This window comes from Dryobates pubescens, chromosome 3 (genome assembly GCF_014839835.1).
Source record: "Dryobates pubescens isolate bDryPub1 chromosome 3, bDryPub1.pri, whole genome shotgun sequence".
In the NCBI taxonomy this organism is placed as follows: Eukaryota; Metazoa; Chordata; class Aves; order Piciformes; family Picidae; genus Dryobates; species Dryobates pubescens.
In genome coordinates, this window is record NC_071614.1 from 37,854,669 (window position 1) to 37,881,543 (window position 26,875).

The 26,875-nt window shown below is 37.8% G+C and overlaps 1 protein-coding gene across 11 annotated transcripts in view; it reads right to left on the reverse strand.

Annotated features, from left to right (window-relative positions):
* DLGAP2 (DLG associated protein 2) overlaps positions 1-26,875 on the reverse strand; it is a 463,517-nt gene that overhangs the window by 28,077 nt on the left and 408,565 nt on the right. For all 11 annotated transcript variants that reach the window (XM_054179979.1, XM_054179984.1, XM_054179977.1 and 8 more), the window contains 3 exons: positions 19,080-19,227; positions 15,272-15,491; positions 203-552 (listed from right to left, as the gene is read on the reverse strand). In XM_054179979.1, coding sequence (XP_054035954.1) covers positions 203-552; positions 15,272-15,491; positions 19,080-19,227 — 718 coding nt within the window. The remainder of the gene's footprint in view (positions 1-202; positions 553-15,271; positions 15,492-19,079; positions 19,228-26,875) is intronic.

Consider the following 26,875-nt stretch of genomic DNA (forward strand, 5'->3'; position numbering starts at 1 on the left):
TTCATTTTCTTCCAGGTACAGCATATTAGCCAAAGACTTTTCTGCACAGCCACACTGCCATGATGTGAATGACAATTAATGCTAAACAGCCAGGGGTTGTTTGTTAGATTATTAGAGCCAGTGAAGCTGAATGACTCATTCTATGCTATTTACAGAAAGAAGGTAAGCAATTCATCACAGACAGATGTTAATGGTAGGCTACCTGGATCCCTATAGAGGAACGTCGACTCTTAAGAAACTCCTCTGCTTTTGACACTAAGATGGCCTTGTCGCTGGTTCGTATGGAGGTGCTCTGGCTCTCGGATGCATGGCGCTGTGCAGCTGCAGTTTCCAAGGCGAGATTCATGGCCTTGTTACTGTCCAAGCTGTCGGTGGAGTTGTACATCCCTCGTCCGTCCTGTGGCCATGGAGAAATCCTCTGAGTCCGGCTGTCATGATATGCATCCTGGGTGGATTCTGTGCTGCTCTGTGCTGTGACTGAGATCAGTGGCTTGGAGGTGGTACGAGGGGGTACTGGTGGAGGTGTTTTTTTGTAACTTGTATAAGTTACAGCTAGGGAAAGAATTAGAAAAAAAAAAGAAGCAAAAAGAAAGATCAAGGTTAATATGATGTGAGCTTCACAACAGAAATCACCTTAACATTATGATTATGCCAATTAAAAATTAAGATGGTGCAACATAGCACTCTGTGAACCTCACTATTAGTTGAAAGTGTCCCCCAGAGTCAGATGAGTATCCACAGAAACATTTTATTTCAGCCAGGAAGCAAGGGGTGGGAGTCCCAGATTATGAAAGAGAGTTAGTGAGGATTTGTGTGAGTGTGTGTGTGTCTTAGGACTTATGCTAGGTACATACACAGCAGGGCTGCTGAGGTTGTTTCCACATGGGCTAAAGCTGATTAGAGAAATAAAGGAATATTTTCCCCCTCTTGCTATCAGCTGAATTGTGGGCTCTGTGTTAATACAGTGCAGTAAGAAAGTGCAATCAATATACTGGAACAAAATATTGTTCAGGAACTTCTACTGTACCGTATGACACACTACAACCTTTAGAAATACTTCCAGGTATACTGGCTGGAATTATGCCAGTTTGGCTACTTACACAAGAAGTGTATGTTTTAAAAATACACACAACGTGCTTAATAAAAGGAAATTCTAGGTATGCAAAAAAACAAACAAAAAAAGCAGTTAAAATAGATGCAAAGCTACTGGATATTGGACAACAAGCAACAACTACGAGTAATACCAAAAGCAGGGAATTTTTATCTGTTATCCTGCAGAAAGCTTCTTGAGAACACACATTGAAGGGGGATATACTTAAATGCAGGGAATATGGAAACCTAGATATAAAAATGTGTCTGAAACATGAGAACTGGATGTAAGTGAGCAGAATGAAGACTTTTAGTCTCCTGAGCTGAGCAGGTCTGAGGCTGGTTTAACACAGTTTCTGTCTTGCAGCTAAAGTCTCAATAAATCATCTAAGAAATCTCTACAGATGCAGCAAAAGACTCAGTGAAACATCCAGGAAAGCTCTACAGTTGTAGAATTATGCCAATACTGTTTCCTTACATTTTTTTTGAGATTTCATCATCATCAATATCACACATTTTTGTTATGTAAGGTTTTCATTTCCCCTCCAAATAACATCATAATTCATAAAATCAGCAACTGATAGAAAAATGCATCATGATATAGCTTTCCATATTCCTGTACAAGAAAATCGAATCCAATTAATTTCTTGTATAATTGCAAGAAGATAAAGACAATTATTTTGTTTCCCTGTAACAATAATGCCCAACCAGAATAATATGTACAATCAAAAACTAGGATAACGAATGGTTTGCCTTTTTCTAGTGTTGTTAAATGCACTGGACACTGCAGAAGTGACTCAGGAGACCTTGGAACTGGAGTTACTTGAGTCCAAATAGTATTCAGCAAGAGTTCCTTCCTTTTTCTGTTACACGAACACAGGATAATGATTGATGATCCAGGAGGAGTGCCTCTCCTTCAGTTGTTTTTTCATTTAGGCTATGTTGCAGCTCTCTGGAGAAAAGGGACCAATTCAGGAATTTGCTAACACCCGGGACTGCCAGGCTAGTAACACCAGGCTGGCCTATGGGGAAAGTCAGCCTAGAGAAAACTACTTTCAAATTTTGATTCTTGATAATCACAAATAAAAGAGTGATCTTAAGTAAAAGAGAGCAAGGCAGAGCTAGGAAGTGAAAGCCTTCATTTAAAGCATGTTTCGAATTACTATTGATGCTGCTCACTTCTGCTAGAGATTTAAAGTCAGTCTTGCTCTGAGCTAAATTGCTCTAACAGAGCAAAACACATGAAGACGTGCTCTTCACATTCTGAGACTGAACGCTCTTTTGAAGTGCCATTTTGTTGTCCTATCACCAATCTTATCTCCTGTCAGTTTTGTAACCAGCAGTTAAGACTAATGAAAAACCCAATATTTTTCAGACACTTCAGGGAACACAGAAAGATCATGAAGGAAGGGAGAGGTTGTAAAGCTCAGAAATGAAGACAGTGTTTTATGAGTTCAAGCAGTGGCTCTGAGGAATATTTCCACTGAGAGAGTTGCCATAATACTGCTCTCAGGTGCCTTCTTGCAAATATAGGTGCAAGTGATCAAAGTGCTGTGAAACATTAGAAAGAGAGAATGAAACAGGGTAAGTGAAATCCAGAACAGGAAGCTATTTTTACCTGTAACATAAGACAAGTTATCACTGTTATAAGTTACTGTTTGGTGGTGGGTTGTTTTTTTTTTCCCCCTTTATTTTTTTCTTTTTCTGCCTGTCTTAGTGCAAAAGAGAGCAGTGAATAATGAAACATATGGTAAATGTGATAATGGAACATCACAAGCAAGTATATCACTTCTGGTTCTAATGAATATAAATGTTAAATTTCTGCAGCCCATCATAGCTAACTTAATCCTCATTTACATTTCTGAAAAAGAAAAACTCTCCTTGTGGCAAACTCAAAACAGCCACTTCCTTTTTATCTTTTCTTGCCCCTCCCCCCCAATATTTTATTCTGGAAATTTCTGACTGTTTTGGTAAAGTGACATGTCTTAAACCCACCAAGAATTACAGTCACTGCAGTTACCTGATCATGAGCCCTAAACAGGAATTAAGAAACCCACAGAAGTTAAACAAGGAGAAACCAGGAGAAAGACTGAAAGTTTGTGAGAAACTGGATACATATCTACAGTGAAAGATGGCAGGAAGAAATCAGATTTATTTCTAAGTTATAGTTACAGAGATGAAATGTTGAGCAGGAAATAAAAAAAGTCCATCTCTACACAGTCCACATGTAGAACAACAGTTTGAGAGGCACAGAAATCTGGGACTACTTGGAAACTGTAACAAAAACAGGTAAGAGAATGGGGGCATGAATTTGTGAGGCAAATCTTGCCACCTTATTCTATTTGCTTTAATCACTCAAGAAGTTCTAGTGAAGTAAATGGGATAACTTAGATGAATAATGTGACCAAGACCGTCTTAGACAAGCTTGCTATGTGTTGCTGACTTAAGAGATGACTATGTAATAGATCAGGGGCACGTTAAAGGAGAAAAGTGACTCTGTAGTCCATAGTTTGCTGTTCATGCTCAGTCTTAGTTCTCAAATAAATATTGGCTTATGATTTGAAGCATGAAATTTTATGTCATTTTCAAAATTCTTTTGTCTGTGAATATTCCTGTTATCAGCAGGAACATCTTTTTTCTGTCATGTCCAATTATTGGCTATAGCAGTTGTTCCTACCATGTATTATGTATGGGAAGAAACTTTTTCTCTTCCTAACAGAATTTGAATTTTCTTCTTCATTTGTCTTCCCTGTCAGCTTTGCATCACTTTCTACTTTACAAATTTTGCTTTCCTTAGTAGTTATTAGTTCAAAGTAAGCACATAAAACCTCCTTAGTGCTGCTTCATGCCTCAGGTTGCACTGGGGGAGATTTAGGTTGGACATTAGGAAAATTTTCTTTACTGAAAGAGTGGTCAGGCATTGGAACAGGCTGCCCAGGGAGGTGGGTGTCATCCCTGGAGGTGTTAAAAAATGTGTAGACATGGCACTTTGGGATACGATTTGGTGGTCATGGTGGTGTTTGGTTGATGGTTGGACTTCATGATCTTAGAAACCTTTTCCAAATTTATGATGCTATGATTATATGATTCCTGTCTTCTCCCTTTTTTGGTCTGTCATTGTACAAACTTCAGAGCTGTGGCAAGTTTCACAGTCTCTGCAGGGCCACGAAGTAGAGACATGCCTCATGTTTTGGCACACAGAACACCCTGGATAATCTTCTGTTGTCTCTGGGGGCCACAGAAGATAACCAAAGATTTCTGATTTCTTTAGTTTTCTGAGTGGTTTTGATGATCATACGCTGCCCAGTCCTGATATTTCCCTCACCAATCCTGCTGCTGAGCAATGAGAATGAAGCAAAATAAAAGCAACACATTGTTATCAATTTGTAAAACCTAGAGATTCTCTGAAATGCAGACAAGAAGAAAGTAGATGGCACAAGTGGTAGGTGTATCTTTTTAATGTTTAAACCAAATACAGAAAGAATTTTGGAAAAAAAGAGAGTGAAAACTTCATTCTAGCTGTATTCAAAGGCTATCTTAATATAGAAAGCTTAATAATTTTTTTTTTTTGGCCTTTTTTTAATGAATGCAGGAATGGACCTCATATCTGTTATCCTATGACCACCAAGGAAAAATTATAAAAATGGTGAGTATTGTAGAAAAGAACCACTGCATCAGGCATTATGGCAATAGTGCAGACAAACCAAGAAGACAATTCCAGCACTGGAGAACTGCCAATTTGAAGACAACAGAAATCCAGGGCAAGTTTCCTGATAATTCATAAGCATCAGGATTACAAAAAAAAAATTAATGAATATACCTGGAGGCAGAATATCCCTTTAAATCTACACTGCATTTAACAAAACTTGCTTAAAGTTACTGTTGCTACAGCCAGTTACTCTGCCCATATCTCAGTGACAACATAGTTTGTACTGGAAATAAAGTTGCTAAAATAATTTAATTTAAATATAACTTCAGGTTATCCTTAGAGATTCACAGACAAAAGACAGAATGAGAGATGTGATAGATTTGATGAAATCAGTGGCTGTAGGTGACATTCAGAACACCTTTCAAATGGCAGCCTTTTAATAAATCACTGCTGTTGGTCCATTTACAAGATGGAGTCACCTGAGGGGTTTTTACAAATCGATATATCCGCTAAGCACTTAGTCAAAATAACATTATTTAGGCTGAGATCACAAAGTTAACTAGATGATGAATTTACATGAAAGCACCATCAATTAAAGGAAACAGCTGTCCCACATGACACACGGCAGGAGAAGAGTAGATTTTCTGTGTTGTAAGGAGGTTTATTGAGAAGGAGGATAATTACTCTGCAGGGAGTGTGGAGCTACCCTGGAGGCAGAGCTCCCAGGAGCATGTCGCTGCAGGCAGGCAGGGATTCTCCGAGGAACCACAGCATGGAAAGAAACACATACAGACAACCAGGCTAATGCCAGATCTGCTTTGCACAAGGAAGGTGAATGCTAACCCTGAAACTATTTCGGAAGAGGGAAAAAAGACCTTCTCGTAATGAAAGGCCACAATTAAATCTGAGCCTCTATGAAAAGACTACTCAGTTGTCAGTATAGTTTTTTGACCATCATGAGTACTGTTCAAACCAAAGGTTGTTATACTCCCAGCTAACATGATTCTCATTGGAATTCCCTGAAATCTCCTCAGTAAGTTCCATCATGGTCATCAGGACCCCTGAGCTACTCTTACAATAAAAATCTATGAATGGATGCATAGCAGCCATTTCTCAAAACAAAGAATGATGAACATTAAAATATCATTAAGAAATCAAAGGGCAGTTTTGAGAAAATGAACCTTCAGCCTCTGAAAGATTTTATTTCCCCCACAAAAAATCAACTCCTGGATGATTTTTCTAGTCCCTTTTTAAAAGAGTGGATGTTGGGACACATCCTTCCACATAGCCCCTTGTCAACTTTCCTTAGACACTAGTCTCCAATTAAAAGAAGTGGTAGAGTCAAACATGCCAGTTTAATTTTTCAAAGCAAATCTGTTGGTTTTTTGTTTTTTTTTTTCCCCCTAAAGGCAAATTCTGAAATGAAACAGTCATAATGATGTCTCTTTGCTACTCCCTGGGTAGGTGCACACTTTCACTTGCTGCTCTGCTGCTGAAGGCTTTCCCTGTTCAGGAGTTTCTCCATTTGTAAGGATAGGAAGAGCGATTTTTTGAACTGGGATGATATTCAAACTTTACAAAAAACATCATTAAAACTTACCAGTGTCATACTGTGATTGCAAGTCTAGACAGAACTTTGTTTTAAATTAGTCTTTTAATCAAATCTTGCATAATTTTCCTCACACATAACCAGAGAGATACTTTAGTTATTAGTCTGTCTTCCTGCTTCTTTGCTTTTCTCATTCAGCCCTGCACAATGAATGCTAGCCAGGAAAGGGACCAGGCAGTATCTCAGTAGAGAAAGAGCCTTTTTCTGCAGGGTATCTGTTTCTTGCTTTCCTGATTAATCAGGAAGAAATAATGATATATTCACAGGGATATTTTGGTTAAGATATTTTCTTAGACAGACAACTTAGACCCAGATATATTTTGCCAGCACAGTTTATATGATGGGCTGCATTTCATTTAAACTACACAACCCAATGCATTGTCTGGGTACTAAGTATCTATACATTCCTAACCTTGTTTCTTGATGGCCATTTTACATGTATTCTGTTTAGGTATACTTGGATATTTGTTGCATCCTAAGGTCAGACGTCAATCGATGGTCTGATGTTGCTCTTGTTCATAATGGCAAAATGCTGCATTTGTTCTGCGGCAGTTTTTCCAGTAAGGTCTCCTAGTAACAATGAATTATATCATACATTCAAGACAGTATTTGAGTTGCTATACTTGGGAGTCCATCTCATCTCATCTCATCTCATCTCACATTAGTCACTTAAAAACCACTCATCCAAGTCTAAATTAGTTGTCTGGTCTCTTTTAGAATTACTGGGAGAAAAAATAAACAATTCCGGGGGCAATTCTCACACATCTAAAATGCTTATTTCACCAGGAAATGAATCATCTTATGCAGATGCCTTCTTTTCTCCATCACTCATAAAGAGAATCAAGGACAACCAGTGCTGATGAGGACATCTCATTTTGAAATGCTCAAAGGGTTGAATAAACCCCAACCAAAAGCTTTGACCCTATGACAGCACTGGTGGGAATCTGGTACGCACTAGGACATCCCTCATGTCTTCTGTTACCTGTTTTCATTGAGGAGGTGAGAGCTTTATCTCCTCTGCTTCCCTGTGAGCTGTCTGTTAAAGCAAGTTTCTGTGGGATTTGACGGCATTAATGACTGAATACTAATCTCTTGCTCCTTGATGCCTTCTGTTGGAGCTGCTACATAGCAGCTAGTAATAGGGACCCTTTGTAGCTCCATGGGGGTATTGAAAGCAAATCCTCTGTATTTCTGTAGCTTTTACATTGATTGTACAGTTTAGACCCTGGACTAGACCATGTTGTTAATCCCTCTGAAGTTGTTGATATTGAAGTCAGTGGAATCAGACCAATTCATACAAACTCAGGATCTGGACCCTTAGTCATAGCATGTTATTGGCATAGGCAAGATTTCTTCTTCTTATGTATGATTTTTCAAATGAGTTTTTCAAAACAGCATGGGAATCCATATAAAAAACCTGCAGCCATGGCACTTCAGGACATGGTTTAATGGTCATGGTGGTGTTAGGTTGACGGTTGGGCTCAATCTGGGAGGGCTTTTTCAACAGAAACCATTCTATAATTCTAGGAAACTATGAAAATGCTATTTTAAAAACATTTTCTGTTTTGGACATCTCTCTGCTAAACAGAATCTAGATACCATTCGTGAGGAAAGACTGAAAACATTAGCATGACACAACCTCAATCATAATTTACTGGGGTGTTTTACTAAAACTTTTCTTTTTCTTTTCTTTCTTTCTTTTGTTTTTGTTTTTTTTTAATCTCTGTGTGCATCGGGTTAGACTCAATATTCAGAGCAGACCCTTTTAGGCTTACATTCTGTACATCTATCTGATTTTGTACAGGAAACTAACAATTAAGTGGAAATGTGACCACTAAATTTGGTAAAAGCTGGAGTCTAAGTACAGACTACAAGCTCCCAGGAGGAGAATGATATTTTAAAAATTACTGTAATCAAGTTGTTCTCTGTGTAAGTTGTTACCTCCACATTGAGGAAACTTTGGTCTGTAGGCAGCCCATGTTACCTAAACGAGAAAATGTGTTTTGACAGTGTAATTAATGTTAGTCTCAAAACAGAAACACAAATCAAAAAAGACATCAAGATCAGAAAGTGTAAGCCTTTGCCAAAGTTAAAAGAGATGTGGGCAATGCAAAGCTCATGGATTGCTGATGGACTCATTACAAAAGGTTCTATTTTAGATCAGTTAATTAGCAAGAAATTATAGCCTAGCCAGCATCCTCTAGAAGTCAAAGCAAAGTGCTGACAGTCATTTTGCTCTTATAAACAGTTCCTATATGCCTCCAAAACACTGAGGTTGAATTTTAAAACAATATCAGATTTTGGATTACAAGAAGAAAAGGTGTACATTTAACTGTATTTCATTTACAGAATATATATGCAGCTTTTCAAGAATACAGATCACATTTGTCACATCATCAGAGCAGTAAGAGAGAAAGACAAAAAACTGCTCCAAGAGCTAAGGGTCAATGCTACTAGGCTACTCTTTTCACATACAAATATAAGAGAAAATTTGAAAATGTTTTCCAGTACAATCAAATCAATATTGCTCTACTTCTGTACTTAAATATCTCTTCTTGATTTCCCACATACCCTTATCACTGTAGACAAATAATTTCCAACAGCCTCCCAAACCCACTCTCAAGCATATTATGTAGGCTTAGCACTGGTATTGTTTGTGTATTTTCTATTGTCGTTCTTGCAGTACTGTGGTCAGCTTGCGATTTTAACTTTATAGTAAGGAATTCCAAACTCAGTAGGATGAGAAAAACAATTTGCAGAGCTAATCTTAAGGAAGTGGTACACAAAGGAATAATTTTAACAGTGTGTTGTGATAATAGTCCTGCATTAAAGAATTCAAATAACTGGAAAATATTTTAGTTAAAGATAACTTAATACCTTTAAATCTGTCTTTTAATCCACAGAGAGCTACAAGTCTGGACACAATCTCATAGTGCACTTTTGAGACTGGTAACAGTACAGGCAATGATCAAGAAATCATTTCACTCAAGATATAGGCGAAGTCAGTTTTCAGTGCCAAAACTAGTGCTCAGAGAACTACTTGCAGGCTGAAGCAAATGATGCTGCTGGGTTTTGAGTAATCAACCTTTGTAAGTCAGAGCATGGCTCTCTCATTTATCCTTGCTTTCAGCTGGACCAGAATTTTATCTTTGGTTTCGTCTTATAATGCAATTTGAATAGGCCTTTTACCTCATATTTACAAAAGTCAGCTAGCTCTACTGTGCTATCATTGTAGACTAGTTCTGCATGAAACAGAGAGAAATAGGGACATCCAGACACAGCTTTGTTCATAACAGATACCAATCCTAAACGAGATCTATCACATTTCATTGACTATATTAGGACATTGATATGTCTGCCTTTGACAGCCACATTTTAGATACACTTCCTAGGTGAGATGAATTTTTAAAATTGAAATTCTAATGCCTTTTTTTTTTTTTTTTCAATTGGAGGAATGAGACAAATAGTGGAAATATATGTATGTTTTTTTCTATACAAAGAACTATCTTAAAAGGTATAGAAATATATATAAAAATTATGACTCATTGGTATGTTCTTGATAGTCTGTTCTCAGTCTCAGAAGTGATAGGTTGCTCACTTCAAACTTAAAAGATTTCCTGTTTGGATGTCCTCTGGTTGCTCTTGAGCTGTAGTAATGAGCTGCTTGGATTGCTTTGGTATTTGTAGTGTCTAGTGTTTATGTTTTAATGGGCTATATACTGAGACTAAATCTTGTAGGCAAATAGCAGGATGCAATTAGGTGAGTATAAGACGCTTTAGTGTAGGTAGGGGTTTGTTAACTCTCTGTTGGCACACAATAGGATCCATACACTGTATTCAAATGCACCTAAACTTAAGATATCTAATACCTTTTTAGAGGTTCTAGGCCTTCCTGCCTAGCCTACAGATGCTCATTCAGAAGGATGCAATTCTCTCATAGGTCTCATGTGGATGTCTGAAATGGTACTGGACAAGTTCATTTACATGAAAGCATCTATGTTTAGATGACATGATGTGGAGGTAAATCCCACATCATCAACTAACCTGTCCGGCCAAAAGCTAATTCTGTGTGCATATGGCCTAGGAATGTCACCAAATTTAATGTCTTTATTTTCTCTGATCCTCTGGAAAAAAAGATTTCAAGCACATTTTAATACTCTTCCCAGAAAAGACAATTTTGCAAGTTAGAAATAATTTCTCTCGTGAGAAGTACATTTGTAAGTGGCGAGTATTAATCAAAATGTCCTTGCCATGAGGCAAAACAGCAGTGAAAGCACCTGAAGTTGCCTCCCTAAATGCCTGATAATATATTTTTGGAAATAGCTTTACCAGCCAATGGCCATTCTAGACTCAGAAGGGTCCCTACGGAAGCAAGACCTGACTTGCTGTAAACAAGTTTATTGCTATTTTGAAGTGCAGCTCTCTTTCTTAGGCCTAAACAGAAACCAGGACTGAAAACATGCAGAGCTTTCGTGAAATTCCTTAGAGGCTTTTTTCATTGATGGAGGAACACACAAGGAGAAGTGCTGTTAGGAGAGGCATCTTGCCTTCTTTCTTACTACAAGGAAGCATGATGAACTGGTGTTTCTGGGCTCACCCACCCTATGAGCTTTGCCCAGCGACATAGACTCATCTGAGGACAACACTCTCTCACAACCTCAAGCTAAATAGCTGGGCCGAGATTTACCTCTGGCCCTGTTAGCTTCTGTTATGTCAGGAAGGCTTCAAACACTGAGCACTGAAGCACCTTCCTTGCATGATTTTTTTTTCCCCCCTGCAGAATATCACACAGAAAACGAAGCCAAGAAAACTCTGTGAAAACTGTTCCCACAGCACAGCTTTGAAGCCAAACTCTGCTAGGGGAAGGAGAATGGGTGTGCTTTGTAATAAGGAAGGAACCAGCTGTCTGGCAAATCTAATAGGTTACGGAGGAATTATGTAAAGCAGGAGCAAGGGAGAAACACTCATTACAAATTTTTAAAATAACTATAGATGGAAGGCAGTGACTTCATTTTTTATCTTTGCCTCTGCAGATCATCTCTACCAAGGAGAATGAAAATTACGAAAAGCTCTTGGCTACTGCCCCAACTATTTTCATGCCTCGTCAGCCTGAAGAGGCCAGACAGCCCCAATGAGCACAGCCTCACTCCTTCTGAGGGAAATCCAGACTTATCAGCAGATGCCAGGGCTCCTTGGCCGTTCTTGGCTGAACTTCTTGGGTCACCTTCATCCCATTGACTCCTTTGGCTATTTCCTCCATGTTTCCACTGCTATTAAATGGCAGTGTCAGCATAGCAGCAGAACTTCAATATATTTAAAAGAATTAGAGACTAATTATTCCCCCCAGATACACTCAGAGCAATGAAAATAATGTGTGTGTGTCCAAGTGTAGAACTGGGCTCATCATTTGTTAGTATAAGATTTATTCTCACAGTACAAGCACACAACTTGGCACAGCATCAAAGTATTATCTCAGGTTCCCCTAGTGCTCCCACAGATAAATGGTATGTTTCCTGCAGAGAGTAGGAGTGCCAGATAATTCCATGAAGTCCCAAAAGTAATTAAGACTATGGACAAATAATATTGAGAAAACAACCTTCTATAGCTTATTTGGACTTAAGATGTTGTGGTTTTAAACATACAGAATCACAGAATACATCCATTTGGAAGAGACCTCAAAGATCATCCATTCCAACCCTTAACCCAACATGGTCACTAAGTGCCAGGTCCACATGCTACTTAAATACCTCCAGGAGCAGTGATTCCACCACTGCCCTGGGCAGACCATTCCAATGTTTGATAACCCTTTCAGTGAAGTACTTCCTAATATCCAGACTAAATCTCCCTTGCTGCAGCTTGAAACCATACATGCAGACATACATAGAAAATAGGGAGACAAGATGGCACTAGGTGGAAAAGTGGTCCAGATTTTATGAACTCTTCTTGAAAAATGAAGCATTGTTTTCAAGAGTAATAAAGGCAGTAGTAGCTAGGATCACTACTGCGCTCCGACTTCTCATTCAGGAAATTACATGCTGTCTGTGATGGAGGGACAATGTGGGAGGCAGCAGCAGCCGGAGCTGTATTTTCTCAGCTGTGCATCTGACAGCTGCAACTGGATACAATTCAGAGACAGAAAGCAGATGCTGTCATTCGGAGCTTTTAACATGAAATATTTCTTGCTGGGTTCATTATCTCTTTACAAAATGAAACAGAATGGTTAGAAATGCCCTAGCCACAATGAAATAGGATTATTAGTAGAGGTCACACAGAGTCCAGTTTAGCATACAGTGTGCCAACAATGCTGGCTGCCTCCTCTGCATTGCCCCTTCTCTCATTCATTTATACCTGGGGCAACAGGTAGTGGCTTATGCCTCGTCATGCAGTCTCCATAAGAGATAGAGAAGTCTGGTTCCACAAACAATTAAACTGTGTTATGTGTTCATTTAGTACCAGAGATACTACCAAAGAAGCACTGGCTTACTCTGTGAAATTGTATGCATTTAAGAAGGTTAGGTACTGGTACTTCTTTTTACATCTATTAGAAAACCCTGTTAGCAGAGTCCATTAATATTGTGCCACATAATCTTCATTATAGTTGCAACGTTTCTACCTTCTGAAAGCTGTTAATGCATCTAGGAACATTTTAGGAAACTGTAAATATATATTCCATACTTCTGTAATTGAATTCATAGATCAAATATTACTTCTTAATTTTAGATTTACATTTTATGTTACATGAATTAACTTTTAGCTAAGCCTGTGTGTTATGATTTAATTGCATTACAACATCGATAAGAGACAGTCACGACCTATACCATTAAAATTTCAAGTAATAATTGAATTGCAATGCTTGTTAATTCTCTAAGAAATTGTTTCAGTGTCTTTGCCAAGAAGAGTTTGTTATATCAGAATCAAACAAAACAAAAAAAAAGGAATTAATGCAATTTTCCTAGGAATTCAGAAGACTGAATTAGAACTGAAGGCTGACATGAAATGTCGACCTTTATGACATTTATTTGAATGAAGCCTCTATAAATGTCAAATATCTGCTAACATAATTTTTTGCATTTCAGGCAGCTTCTTCTACAGTTTTCAGAGAAGGCTTGCAGACATAAGAACATTTTTTTGAATTATAGTAATGATAGGAAATGAAGCATCTCTCTCCAAAGCAACAGGGGCTGAAGAGACAAATATGGGAGAAGTCCTCCTGGGGTTTTAAAAATGAGAATTTATTTGGCAACTGAATTTTTCAATTAATAGTGAATCATATAATCCTTACTTTCCCTGTAAATCAGATAAATATTTCTAATTTGAATATTTATCTTACACACAAGTTGAGGACAAATTTGCTCAGTGGTGCAGAGAGAATATTTTGAATACAGAACCACACTCAGAACAGTCTGCAGGCTTGGAAACAGTTTTGGTTCAGGAAAACACGTCAAAGCATCTTTTTTCTTCACAGTTCACAATATTGCTTCACCACAACAAAGAAGAAAAAATACATATTTGGGCAAGAAAATCTATCTGATAAATGATTTCTGAGATGAGGGAGAAGCCATGTGTGAAATGAAGGTTAAAGTTTTCAAAACCAGAGTATTTAAGAATTAGACTGCTAATCAACACAAACCATTTTTCACAGATAGGAAAACACTGGAATGTAAACATATTTACTGCCTAATCTGGTTGTTTTCCCCAAACATATTCTATTATTCAGCTTCATTGCTCTAGAGAAAATAAATTCCTTTCAGTGAGAGTTTTTAGCTTATCCAGAATATAGTTTATCAGCATAGGTTAAAACCAATCAGCTTGGTAACCAAAGTGATTCTGAAAGTATTCCAATTGAGTACTTGGAGTCAGACACCAAGACAGATATTCAGTTGTGTCTTTTGCCATGGAACGTTTCTTAAAAATACTCACATGGTACTATATGACAAAGATGAAAATTGGTCTCTGGAGTAGCAATAAAATCTCATTTTATATCATGACAGCATCTCTATTAAACAAAGGATGGAAACATCCCTAGAGGTGATGCTGAGAGCCGCATCTTCTGTTTTTTTCCACTAAGTTATATATAGTAATTAAAATACCATGCTTAAGATAGAATAACATTTTGTGGTACTTCTGGAATGCAAATTTACATTATTCAATCTCAGCTTAATTCCTTTCTAACTTCCAACTGCTCTGTTATACAACAGATATGTCAAGCAAATAAATGAAATAGTATTTCTGCATGACACATTCTGAGCTCTATTTTTACCTTTTGTAGATGGGTAGCATGCACTGCAATTTAATAGTAGGAGTTAAGGACAGTATCATAATTAGGAACTGACATTAGCATACTCGAAAGGTAAAAGTGAATTTGGTTCACTTAACAAATATGTATGTTTTTACATTTAATTTTAATTATTTAACTGCTATCTGTGCAATCTTTTCTCTACAAATACTAAACACTGACATTCTAAAATGAATAAAGATATCATCTTTGCTAAGCACTTAGTAAGAGAAATGCAATTTGATAGAAGGATGTTAAAAAATCCTAAAAGTGAATAGTGAAAAGTGAATCAGTGCAACTGATTTCATTTAGAAGATTAATTACTCGACAGACAAAAGTACCTAAATGTCTAACAATACCTAAATGATACTGTTTGCACTTTTATCGTTATATTTGCACCTGGATAACTGTATGTATGGGAAATGGAGGTCAAAAGTCCAGGTCCATTCTATTACTCTTGCAGGAATCTCCCCACAAGGAGCTTATCTCAAGCTGTAGCCACAACAGTGCAGTTCAAACCTAGGAATACTGGTATCAAATATTATCACTACACAGGGAAATGGCTTCCAGGGTCAAACATTCTTTTACAAAACAAGATGACATATTTTTACGTGCAGAATATTGGAAAGGTCAGCATAGATTTGCTTACCTGTGGTTGACCTGATAGTTGAGGTGATGTTGGAAGATGCCATCGCAGGTATACATTCATCATCTTGGGAATAGCCTGCCTGAATGGCACGCAAGTAACTGTGGCTTCTTGTTCGGAAACATCCAGGGAGGTCAAGGGCATCCATTGCCTGAGCTTCAACTTCACTAAACACTGATTCACACACCGATTCAAATTGCCCATTAACCTCTGCTTCACTCATCTGAATAAACAACAACAATGCATTTGATTTTTGACTTGCTTTTTTGTGATCATCACGGCCTCAACATCTCAAATGGACACCTGTACATTGATGAAGAACTGTTTTAGCAAATAGTTAAAATGTAGTAATCCCTCCTGATCACACTCACATTTTTTTAACTTACATCAGTTGTTTATATGTATATAGTAAGTACATCACACACACTATACAACTAATCTTACATTTAATATCTTTTGGCATATTGAGAGGATTGTAAATACATGATTTAACAGTAATCAACAAGATCGCTCTGTGCGATGGAAATCCATGCTCTGCCAAGACAGGAAAACAGAAATCAGCTATACTGATACTACCCCCCAAAAGGTGAGTGTGGATTGCCTGGGTTCCTCACTTGTCAGCAAAGTTACTATTCGTGGACATTTATCCTGTGTGGCAAGACTCAAGGAAGCATTTCACACCTGAAGATGTGTAACTTCAGAGCAGGTGATGCTTCTGAATAGTTTGAGAAATACTGCATCTGAGAGTTGTGTCTAATGAAGCCTGTGAAAGAATAACCATTGCCTGAAATAGAGTGAAAAGTGGTCAAGATGAGAAAGTAATGCTTGGACCAACTTTTGATGGGAAATGGCCCAAAGACAAACTCATTCCCTGGTTAGCCATTCAACTATTGTGGAAAAACGAGATGCAGCCATTACTGCTGCTTTTCTTCAGCAGCATTATTTGAAGTCAGACACTTCTGCCAGCAGGTGTGCTGAGGAACCCTGCCTATTGGCAGGGGTACCCTAGATGTGTGTACATGTGCCACCTACGAGGCTGCCCCCTTGGGTGATTTCAGCACCAACCTCCAGTTTGCTGCAGAGCTTGGGCAGGAGCCAGCTTCTATCTGCTGACCCTGTCTTACAGGCTGAGCGTGATGGAGAGCTGTACATTTTCAGGTAGCTTTTCAGGGTTTAAGCAGGCTGGCCACCCTTGGGGAATGTCTCAGTAGGGAAATGTATATTGCAGTTTGAAAATGACTGCCTAAATTCTACCCACATAATTTTTAACAGGTTCTCTGAAATCAGCCCCAACTACTTGTAAATGTTTCTGAATGATTCAAAATGATGTTTTATCCAAAATGAGACAGGAAGTTAACACTGGACAGACAAATGCATGGTTGCCTGATACATGCTCCTGATAACAATTTTTTTAAAAGACAGTGCTGGAAATCAGAGTCAGTATAAATACCAAATAAAATTTGTAGCATCACTGAACAGCACATCCAGCTGGTATCACTTTTTCTGTAAGGCTGCTAAGTGCATTTTTCATCATTACTGCCCCTAGTACATTATTCATCACGGAAACAGAGTGAGTGCAAATGTTTCAAATGTTTTAGGATCTTGATTAAGTAAATGGAATTTTCATATGAAACTTCTGATGATAATGAATAACTGATATTTTAATTTCATGTAAGACATTTTAGCTACTAAATCTCTTCTGAAAGGAATGACTTTACCCTTCATAAAATTTGCTTCTAATAAAGCTAAGTAGACTAATGCCATCTCAAAAAGATTTAAAAAAAATACATCTTACTCTGAAATATTTTACATACATCATAGATCAGTAAGTTTATGGTAATGTAGTCTAGAAACACTTTAAGTCCTAATCACTTCTTTGAAGCTAAGGTCATTTCCAATTGAAAAATAAAAGCTTTCTAAACTTAGATTAAAAATATTAATCATGGAACCCAGCACCTTTCTTTACCATTGGTCAAGAATTAAAAAGGAAGGATGTCACAAAGCAAACAAACAAGAGCATTAAAATTGTCATGAATCACACAAACTGCTGTTATGTAGGTGGGTCAAGGAGATGATGATGTCATGGAAAAAGAAGGATAGTGGCAAAGGTTCAGAACTTTAATACATTTGCTTTGTGTAGTACTTATCAAACTCATTTATTACTGGTCTGGAAACAGCTGGACCATGAGGTAGGAAGTATGTGTTTGACACAAAATCACATAGGTTAATGAAGACTGAAGAAGAAAGTAAGGAACTATATCCAACAAGTTCAGTTAGTCTGGGCAATTGAGCAATCTACCTGCAAATGAAATTTATTGTGGGCATCTTTCCAGGTAATGAACATCAGAATGAAAAATTTTAACCAGAGTTGAAGCCAATTAATCATTATGGACAGCCCAGCGAACATCTCCATACACAGACATGGTCAAAGAGGCAGGAGATGTTGAAATAGTTCTTTGTTATAACATTGTTAAGTGACCGCCAACAGCACTTGTTTAGAATGCTGAATGTAAGTCTGGTGAAACTTTCCCAAAACCAGAGTGTAATAAAAATAGGAAGTTATTAAATCAGGGTAATGAAAATCAAGGCATGAGAGTAATGGGGAGAAGTCTTACAAGGGAGCTTTGAAAAACAATAAAAAGTTTGGGAAATGATTGACTAATTTCTAAGTCTGATATGTGCTGTATAAGATTATACTTAGATTTATCCCACATAAATTAAAGAATTTGACTGAAGGGCATTAGTCAGATGACTAGGCCCTCCGAAGTCCCCACAGTCAGTGGAGACTGACAGGCATTTCCAGAGGCCTCTCAGCCCTCTTGGGATGTGCACTGTCCTGGAAGAAACTCTTTCACTCCATTAATGACAGAGGACGCTTTAGTTGTTGCCTCAGTTAAAAGCCTCAGGTTAGACGAGTTGAATCCCGACCTGAATAGCCATGCAATACAAATTGAATGTGAATTAATATTAAAACGCCTTTAAACGATTTTTTAAAAACATAACTATTGTGTATAATAAGCTTCTCTACCCTACAGTGCCTCACTTAATGGTCAAAGGAAAATACAGTAACACATCTGATAAGAGAGCAGGGCCTGCCGATCATGAAGCAGCACAGGAAAGAAATGTCAGGATCAATGAACGTCAGAAACATTGGAAATGTTACATAATGTCCATTGATAAACAGAACATGCACATACTTCATGAGGCTGCTTGCACTTCAGGCCTGATTCTGCTCTCACTTCAGCATGAATTAGTACTAACTAACCAAAGTAGGACCAGCAGGATGGAAGAAAATGTCTCTTTACAGAAGTCCTCTTACACAAAATGGTTATTGGAACTTATTGTTTCACCCAAGAAGAGTGAGGTATTGAGTTTAGAGATGAAACAATGCTCTTTTGGAGCATAAGTATTTCAATCTATATCTTAATCTGGCAACCCACGTTAACCACAATCAAAATAGGAATCTTCAGAGGAGAAGTAGTGTAGGAGCGTACCCCTTATGCTCAGTCTGAACCTTCTTAACATGTAGATATTTAACACAGACTGAAAATGAAAGTGCCAGCATTCATATTTTTCATGAGAACTAAATGGAAAATATTATGTATGACAGTTTCTCTTTGCTTCCAGTGTTCAGTGATGTTTCTTAAAAAAGAAAAAAAGTGACATCCCTCAGAACTGAAAATTACTTTGACAATTTGCATCTTCAGTTTGATTTTACTTTAAAAATAAACAAAAACTAAAATTATCCACTAGTAAGAACTCTTGCATCCGTGATTAACCCATAAGAAAAGCAATAACAAGCATTTCCCACCTGACTAACACAGCTGGCCTGACTGAGTGTGCTCACTGCTCTCATATAGCTCTGATTCCTTGAGCGAAATTTTGGGGAATTGTAGTTTGCAGAGGGATCCAGGTTGTGACCCCCAGGCACGTCACTTGCAGTTTGAAGGTAGCTCTGACTACAAAGAAAAGAGGAAGAAAAAAGGGAAAGAGTGTAAAATTAAAGATGGAGTCAGTTAGGACACTTAAGACAGTCATTTCTACGAGATTCACAAATTAATTCCTCAGGGTCCAAATCCCTCTCTCTATATAAAGCGTCATAGCTCTGCTGCAGTCATACACGTTAGCACAAACAGAGAATCTGCAATTCTACTACCTAGATGATATGAAATGTGCAGTCTTTGCTGCATTCAGACATCATAATTCCTCCTGGCTATTAATGCTGAACCTTAGTAAAAGAGGATGTCTGGGTCAAAAGGAACAAGAACCAGAGCTAAAGCACAAACCAAAGTAACTAAAAATCTTCCTTCATAGATAAAATCTATTACTTATCATCTGATTTTCTTCAGGGTGTTTTGCATCAAGGGACCTTTTATCTTCAAAGGATTGATAGCTTTTTACAAAAGATCAAAATATCTCATGCTCAGCTAAAAGAAATAGATTAATAAAGAACTTGGAGAAACTTCTTGAAGCTTTATAAATGCTTTTCTTGCAACACATCTCCGACTTTGGAGGTCTGGGACTTTAATATCGCAATAAGCCCCTTTCAGTACAAATTCACTACAAGAAAATGTTAGTCTTCATGTTTTATATTAAATATATAGGTTATCTATCATTCCAAGACAAATAAAAACTCTAAGGACAATATTTTGCTTCTAGGAAAAAATAAATAATTAAATGAAAATTACAAACAAGGTTTACCAAAATCAGATTTAAAAAGTCATGTAAGACTCACCCCTAGATATCAGTGCATAAACTACTTAATGATTCAGAAAATGTTGTATTTCATGTGGTAAATAGGTAGTTTTTATAATTATTCCTTAAAGTTAGCTTTCATAAAAACACAGTTTCTGGGAATGATAGATTTGTGCCAGTTGAAAGTCTCTCAGTATTGGCAATACAGTTATTTCAAGCTGAGCTGGCAGTTACTCAGTCCAGCAGTGGCAGTGACACATGTCCAAGCTGTCAGGAATTTCCCTGTAAAGGGAGAATCTTCCTTTGTGGAAGGATCAGACCACTCAGTGAATGAGGAAGCCACAGGTTCACCTCCTGGTGCAAACTGAGGCATAAACCAGGACCTTGTTTCTTAGATCATATTTATTAAACATTGAGCACAGACATAGTCTGGGGCTTGAGGAAAGACTAAGCCTTCCTCACTTAAATGGGCTTGACCTGAGTTTGGGCTGCCTGAAATCTCTGAGGAGCACTCAGAGAAGAATCTCAGATCTTTTTTTAATGTCTCCAACTAGAGAAGCAAATAGAATCACATAATAGTTTGACTCAGAAGGGACCTTAAAGATTGCTTAGGTCAAACCCCAAATAGTGTTGAGATCCATCTCCCTGTGTGGCTATGTCCTTAGATGTCAAACATGTGATGACCCAAAGTCCCCTCACATCACCAGCTGCAAGAGCAGACGGGCATGATAGACCTTGACTTTCACACTTGCCAGGTCTGTCTTCAAGCACTTCTGTGTGTTCTCCCTGACTTGGCCATTGCAGGATGAACAGAGACACAGTTTTGATTCCTTAGTGCATCCTTTATTGAATACCTTCTATGGAACATCCTTTAGCTTCATCACAGAGGTAAACTATGTAGATACTATGGGGTAACTGCTCAAACCAAAATGAAAATGTATGTGATTGATGTAGGCATGTGATCAGAGGTTAATTAAGTCATTACAGTCAAAATGATAGTGGGTCTAATTTGGGTTTAGATGATGAAATCATCTCATGAAATCATGTAGCAGTGCATTTTTTGTTCCCACAAGAATGAAGACAAATAGATTAAGAGAAGTGGTATAGAGCCTCCCTATCTATATTTAGTTCCTGGATGTAATGAAATCTGCTCTTTTCTGTAGGAAGCAGGCTGATGACTGTCACCTGCTTCGTGTCACTCTGATTCTTTGCATATGCTTTACTAAATCTGTCCAGTATTGTTAATTTAGTATTTTTCAAGACAGTTAGATGAGTGCCTTGTGGATTTTCTGTCACAAGGTGGCAAAACTGGGATTCTGGGTTCAGAAACAGTTTGTAAAGAAGTTTTTTGAGGTTTCTTTGTTAAAACATGGGTCATATTAAGAAATGATAGAGACAATAGAATTAAATAATAAATTAATGATTGTTTTATAAATTACTTCAAAACAAATTAATGTAAACTGGCTCTTAATAACTGTCTCCTTTGCTAAGTAATGCTCAGCAACCTACTATTTCATTATGCACATACCAGTTCCTTGTGAAGTATTGCTATCATTAAATACAATCAACAATTCCTACAGCAATAATTTCATAGGAAAGAAGCCCAGTATTCCCTGGTACTGCTAATCAGCTGAGTTTTGATGGATGAGTTTGGACATGACCTGATAGTTAAATAATTTTGCGTTTACCATAGGAGAGAAATTGATTCACAAGACTGTAGCAAAATAAATGACGTTATACATATTAGGCTGTAAAGGCAATTTCACATCTGTTTGATTAACACTTCAAAATATTCCTGATAAAAACAAATTATTAATTTTCATTTCTAAGGTATGTACTCAAAGGTGTCTTCTAGGATAATTGTGTCAATGCATGGTAAACATTATGATCTTTCTATAAATGTGATCCAGAAAAAAAAATGTATGCCATGGATCCCAAGGTTCCATGGGGAGATTGCTCTCAGATGCTATTATCTGCTGCTCAAGGAACTTTCATGCTTGTCAACAACACTATGGAACACACACCATATGTGAAATTATTAAATACTGGCTTCTTAAATGACATCTGCTCTGTAAGTCAAGGAACAAAATTTTTGACCTTCATTTCTGAGATACCACAGCTCTGTCACTTTGATCACTTAGTGATCTGTAGTAGATGATCTTACAACTCAGCCCATTCTCCCCACCTCCCCTCCCCGAATTTACATTTACCAAAACATCCCAAAACCAGCTCTCCTTCATTTTTTACCAACTCAGCTCCTAATCCTTATTGCTCCCTAGAATCCTCTTATTTCCCAGCTCAGAGCTGTCCTGCTCAAGACCTTCATAAAACACAGTTACAGAAGCCAGAAATGGGCCACTTATACTACTCCCGTCCTCTGCAGATTTCAAAACACCCTTAATACTTCTATCTGTCAGCAGTGACTGGCTCATCCATGTTACAGCTGTCTAGTCTTACTCGCTCACTGGGGACACTGACTTTCACAAAAGCACAAACTCTTATTCTTGTACAAACTAATGGTTCTTGCCCATAAATTCAGTTTAGGAATAGAACAGGGAAAATTAGCTGCTGGAAAATACCTGTTACTTTAGCCCTACAAGTAACAAGATGAACAAAACAAACCCCACCCCAAACAAACTAATTTTTTAACTCTAAACAAATTTCCTTCTGTGTCTTGCCATGTCTTGTAGCTGTCCTTATCAGGATTTGGTACAATAAATATGTCAAAAGAAGTTTTAATTTACTTATACTGTAATCAAGAAGCATTAGATAACGTTTGCCAAGAAATTTCAGCAGATGGAAGATGTATATCTGCATCTCCTTATTTTTTCCCCACTTACACCATTGCAACAGAAGACTTGTGAGACTAGAAAAGCAATTTAGAACAGGTTTTAATGAAAGGAACAATTACGTTAAGATAATCCAATAGCTGCAATCAAGAATTAACTAATGATCAGGGAAGGAAGCTTATTTCCTCATCTTTAGCCATCTATTATTTAGCCATCTATTTCCTCCTCTATTAACTGTGTACTGTTGAAAGGAGAAAGATGCTTACTTAATATAAACTAAACAGCTGACTTTAGCAGGGTTTTGTTTGTTTTCCCCCATTTCCTGCATTTCACTGCTTTATATAATGACCATGGATAGTGTCTGAACAGCCCAGCAACTTCAGCATATAGTACTTGGGAACCTGAGTCACTCCCCATTAGGGTCTGAACCGCAGCACCTTGCACCACTCACTTTGTGCAGTACTCAGCCCCTACTTTGTCATCACTGAGTTCAGATGCTGATAAGCATCCAGGATGGTCTGTGGCATGTTTCCTGAAGTCACTGCTATGTGACAAGTATTACTGTAAGCTAGAGCTACAACAAGCAGTACTGCACAGTGACCTAAGCAACCACTGTACGTTTTGTTGAAGCCAAATCTTTTTGTTATTTGGTGAAAAGGTATACATAACTATAAACAGACAGGTTTTCACTATTAGCATACATTTAATGACACAGAGGATGCCATGGTTTTACAGCTTATAGCTAATTTAGGGTCGAAACAAAAAAATCCCCTAACTTTCCCATACAAATGCAAATTCTGAGCAGCAGTCCTTGACAGTCAAGACACAGCCCCAGTGGAAACATGGGGTGTATGAGTCCTGGAAAGGGATCTGTCACACTGCTTTTAATTTTGTTTCCTGTCTGTATTTTATTTTCTAATAAGTGATTGATATATGCTTTCTCACAAACCTAATACCTTTGCTAAAAGTACAAACATGATGCCAGCGATGCAGCAAATGTCATACACTTGCCAAGGCCATTCCTTGATCTACTCACTCCAAATGGTGATTGCTCCCCAGAGTAGCTATTCTCTGTCATGTGTTCAGCTACCATTGTACCTTGGGTCTGGAAGTAACCAAGAGTGAACTAAAATATTCCTAGGCCTCTAAAAGTTGTAGCAAGAAAGTCACCTTCTGACTGTGAATGCATCTATCAGGTTTATTAAGGGAACATCAGAGACAAAGACCATTTCCCATCAAATTAATTCTTGGAATCGTAATATTCTAAAATCATACCTTTTAATTTTCGTTATCATGCCTGCATTTGTCCAAAAATTTGAGAATGAATGGGAACATTACAGAAAGTACAATCTCTTCTGTTTAAATCAGTATATGCAATTCAGAGGTATCATTCTGGGACAAAAAGATGGAATCTATAAAAGAATTCATCTTGGGCATCTAAAAGGGAGGTGCATTAGGATTAGCACGGTAGCGTAAGTTATCAAAACCTATTTTATAGAGAGATTTACATTTCAATGGATATTAATTTTGCTACCTGGATCTATCTTAACCATGTCTTTGTAGGCACATGAAATAACTCATCGACCAGAATCTAATGATTAAGTGTAGCTAGCAGTGCCATTGTGCAGCAGCTGCGAGTCATACTGTGTCTCCACGAATCCCTGCTGAAGTCAATAGAGCTCTGCAAAGGGGCACAGATGTGCCTGCATGCAGTGCACTGGAGAGCTCAGAGCATAGACATTAAGGCTGATTCTCCCTTCAGAGTGCCACAGTTAGTCTGCTTCTTTGAAAAAAATGAAAGTATACATAAATCTGGCAAATTTATCTGTAGCGAAGAGTTTCTTTTCTCATCTTTGCCAGACTGGAGCTTCTCTTTGATCAGTGACAGATATGAGAATTTGGGCCAAATTAAAATTTTAAGATTCTTATATTTTTCATCATTGGCCCACAGCCTTTTTTTAAAAAGGTGCCTCAAAGATACTGAACATTTGATTTATTATAGGAATATGTTAGGAAAGAGGTGGAGACTGCTGTTTCCATCCTTATGAAATGCCTACTAATCACCAGTAGGAGAGACCCTTTCTTGTCAGTAAGTTTTCAAGAATTTTGTACAAAATGAACCAGAAGAGAATGAAAGAAAATCAGAGTGGTTAAACAGTTTGGTGGTTTGCCCTTTCCTTGTCAACATACAGAGGATGTAGGCTCAAGCCAGCCTGTACTCCAAATCATGCAGAATGTGCATGTAATAAAAGGTGTTTGATGTGGGAAATCTAAACTCGGAGCTATTGTTTGTAAGAAGTGACAGATGTGCACATATCGCTAATCCTAAATGTCTTGTTCCAATATGCTGTTTTGAGCTTGGCCTGGAGAGAAGGCAGTGAACTGGTCAGAAACAACACTCAGGCAGAGGTTACAATGAAAACTTAGAGGCATTCTATGCATGGTGCAGCAGTTCAGCAAATGAATCTGAGGATCTAAGCAGAAATCAAATACTGGATGCATGTCCCTAAATCCTCTTGTGGAATTGAAATATTTTCTTCAGGAAGCTATCTCACATTTCCCCCCCCCCCCCCCCCCCCCCCCCCTTTTTTTTTTTAATTTATTTGCCTTTGGTACATATACATGTACATATGTAAAAAAATCATGCTAAGGCAGAATCAATAGAGATTGCAGACCATCAGGACTCTGTAAGCATGATCATGAGCTTAATGTAAAGAACATACATGGAAGTCCATTAAAGCCAATAGGTATTAAACATAAAAGGCCTTTTGAGGCTGAAGTTAAAGACAATAATGAGACTACATAAGTTATGGGCAAAAAAATAGTTGAATTTGAAGAAGTGAAATGATTTCTGCTTTTTATCATCTTAATTTTCAAAACCTTGCCTGAAAAAGAGTCTCTACACACATATTGTAAAATCTCATTTAGACTTTACTAAAAAAACCCAAACCAAAACAAAAAAAAACCAAAAAAACCAGCTCTTGATCCTTTAGAATGAAAAATAAAACATATCTGTTGAATACAGGAATGAATAAGAACCAGAAACATATTTCCTTTGGATATCATTATCTGTGCTTGAGAGACTGGTCTAAATCTTCCTACATTTTCACCACATCTATTTCATAATTGCATCTTTCATTCCTGGGAAGGCTCTGCACTTTGTTTCGTGCCTGAGGATCCCTTTTCCGTCCCTAATCCACAGTAATACATTTCAACCCTAGAACAAAAGCTGATGTTCACTACAATGAGGCAGGAGATTTGGGCTCAATGAGTCCCTGAGTTTCACACTATGCAAATTCTAAGAGAACAAGGTGCCTAACACTGCTTAAGAGGGTTTCCTATTATTCTATACATCAAGAAAGGATGGGGACCATCTTCTGACCTCATAAAAGATACCTCCTAGGTAGTCAGATGACTACTGCCCTTTCATCAGCATTCCTTCTTAACCCCGTGGATTAATCTAACCCAGACCTTATTGACTGCAGCAGAGAACACTATCACTATGCCAGTGGCTCACTGATTGCATTATTAGTTGATAAGGCTTTGTAATTAGCCCTCAAACTCTCCTCGGTAAATCTCCAATTTCACCCCTCAGAGACTCTGAGTAGATGCTACTACACTATGGGGCCTCAGAAAGCTACTAATGAAGTGTGTAATGAGACTTTTTAGAGTCAGAAGACTGAGGCAAAAACCCAAAGATAAATAAAAAAGCATATAAAAGATGAGGGTTACTTTTCTAGTGATTTTTTTCCATCTCTTCAATTTAAATTATTTCTCAGAAATGGCTTCAAAACCATTCCTAATTTAAAATGCAGGAGAATAGTAATGGTAAATTGAAGTTTACTCTTAAAAACTAAGAGAGGCTTGCATCAGTGGTGTGCAGCAATAGATAGCATTGAAAGAGGGCATTAATTTCTGCAGCAAGGAAGCTGTGCTCGAACTCTCAATGTGTGAAGTTTCTGCAGCACACCCACTCTTCCACATGTGTACGCTTACCTATGGCTTCTATAACACTGTATAAAGTGGTTTCTGCATCATGATACCAGACTGTGAAGAAGTGTGGCTGAAATCAGACAGGCATTGTGCTCTCCAAGTGTGCTATGGGCTTTAATAACATCCAGTG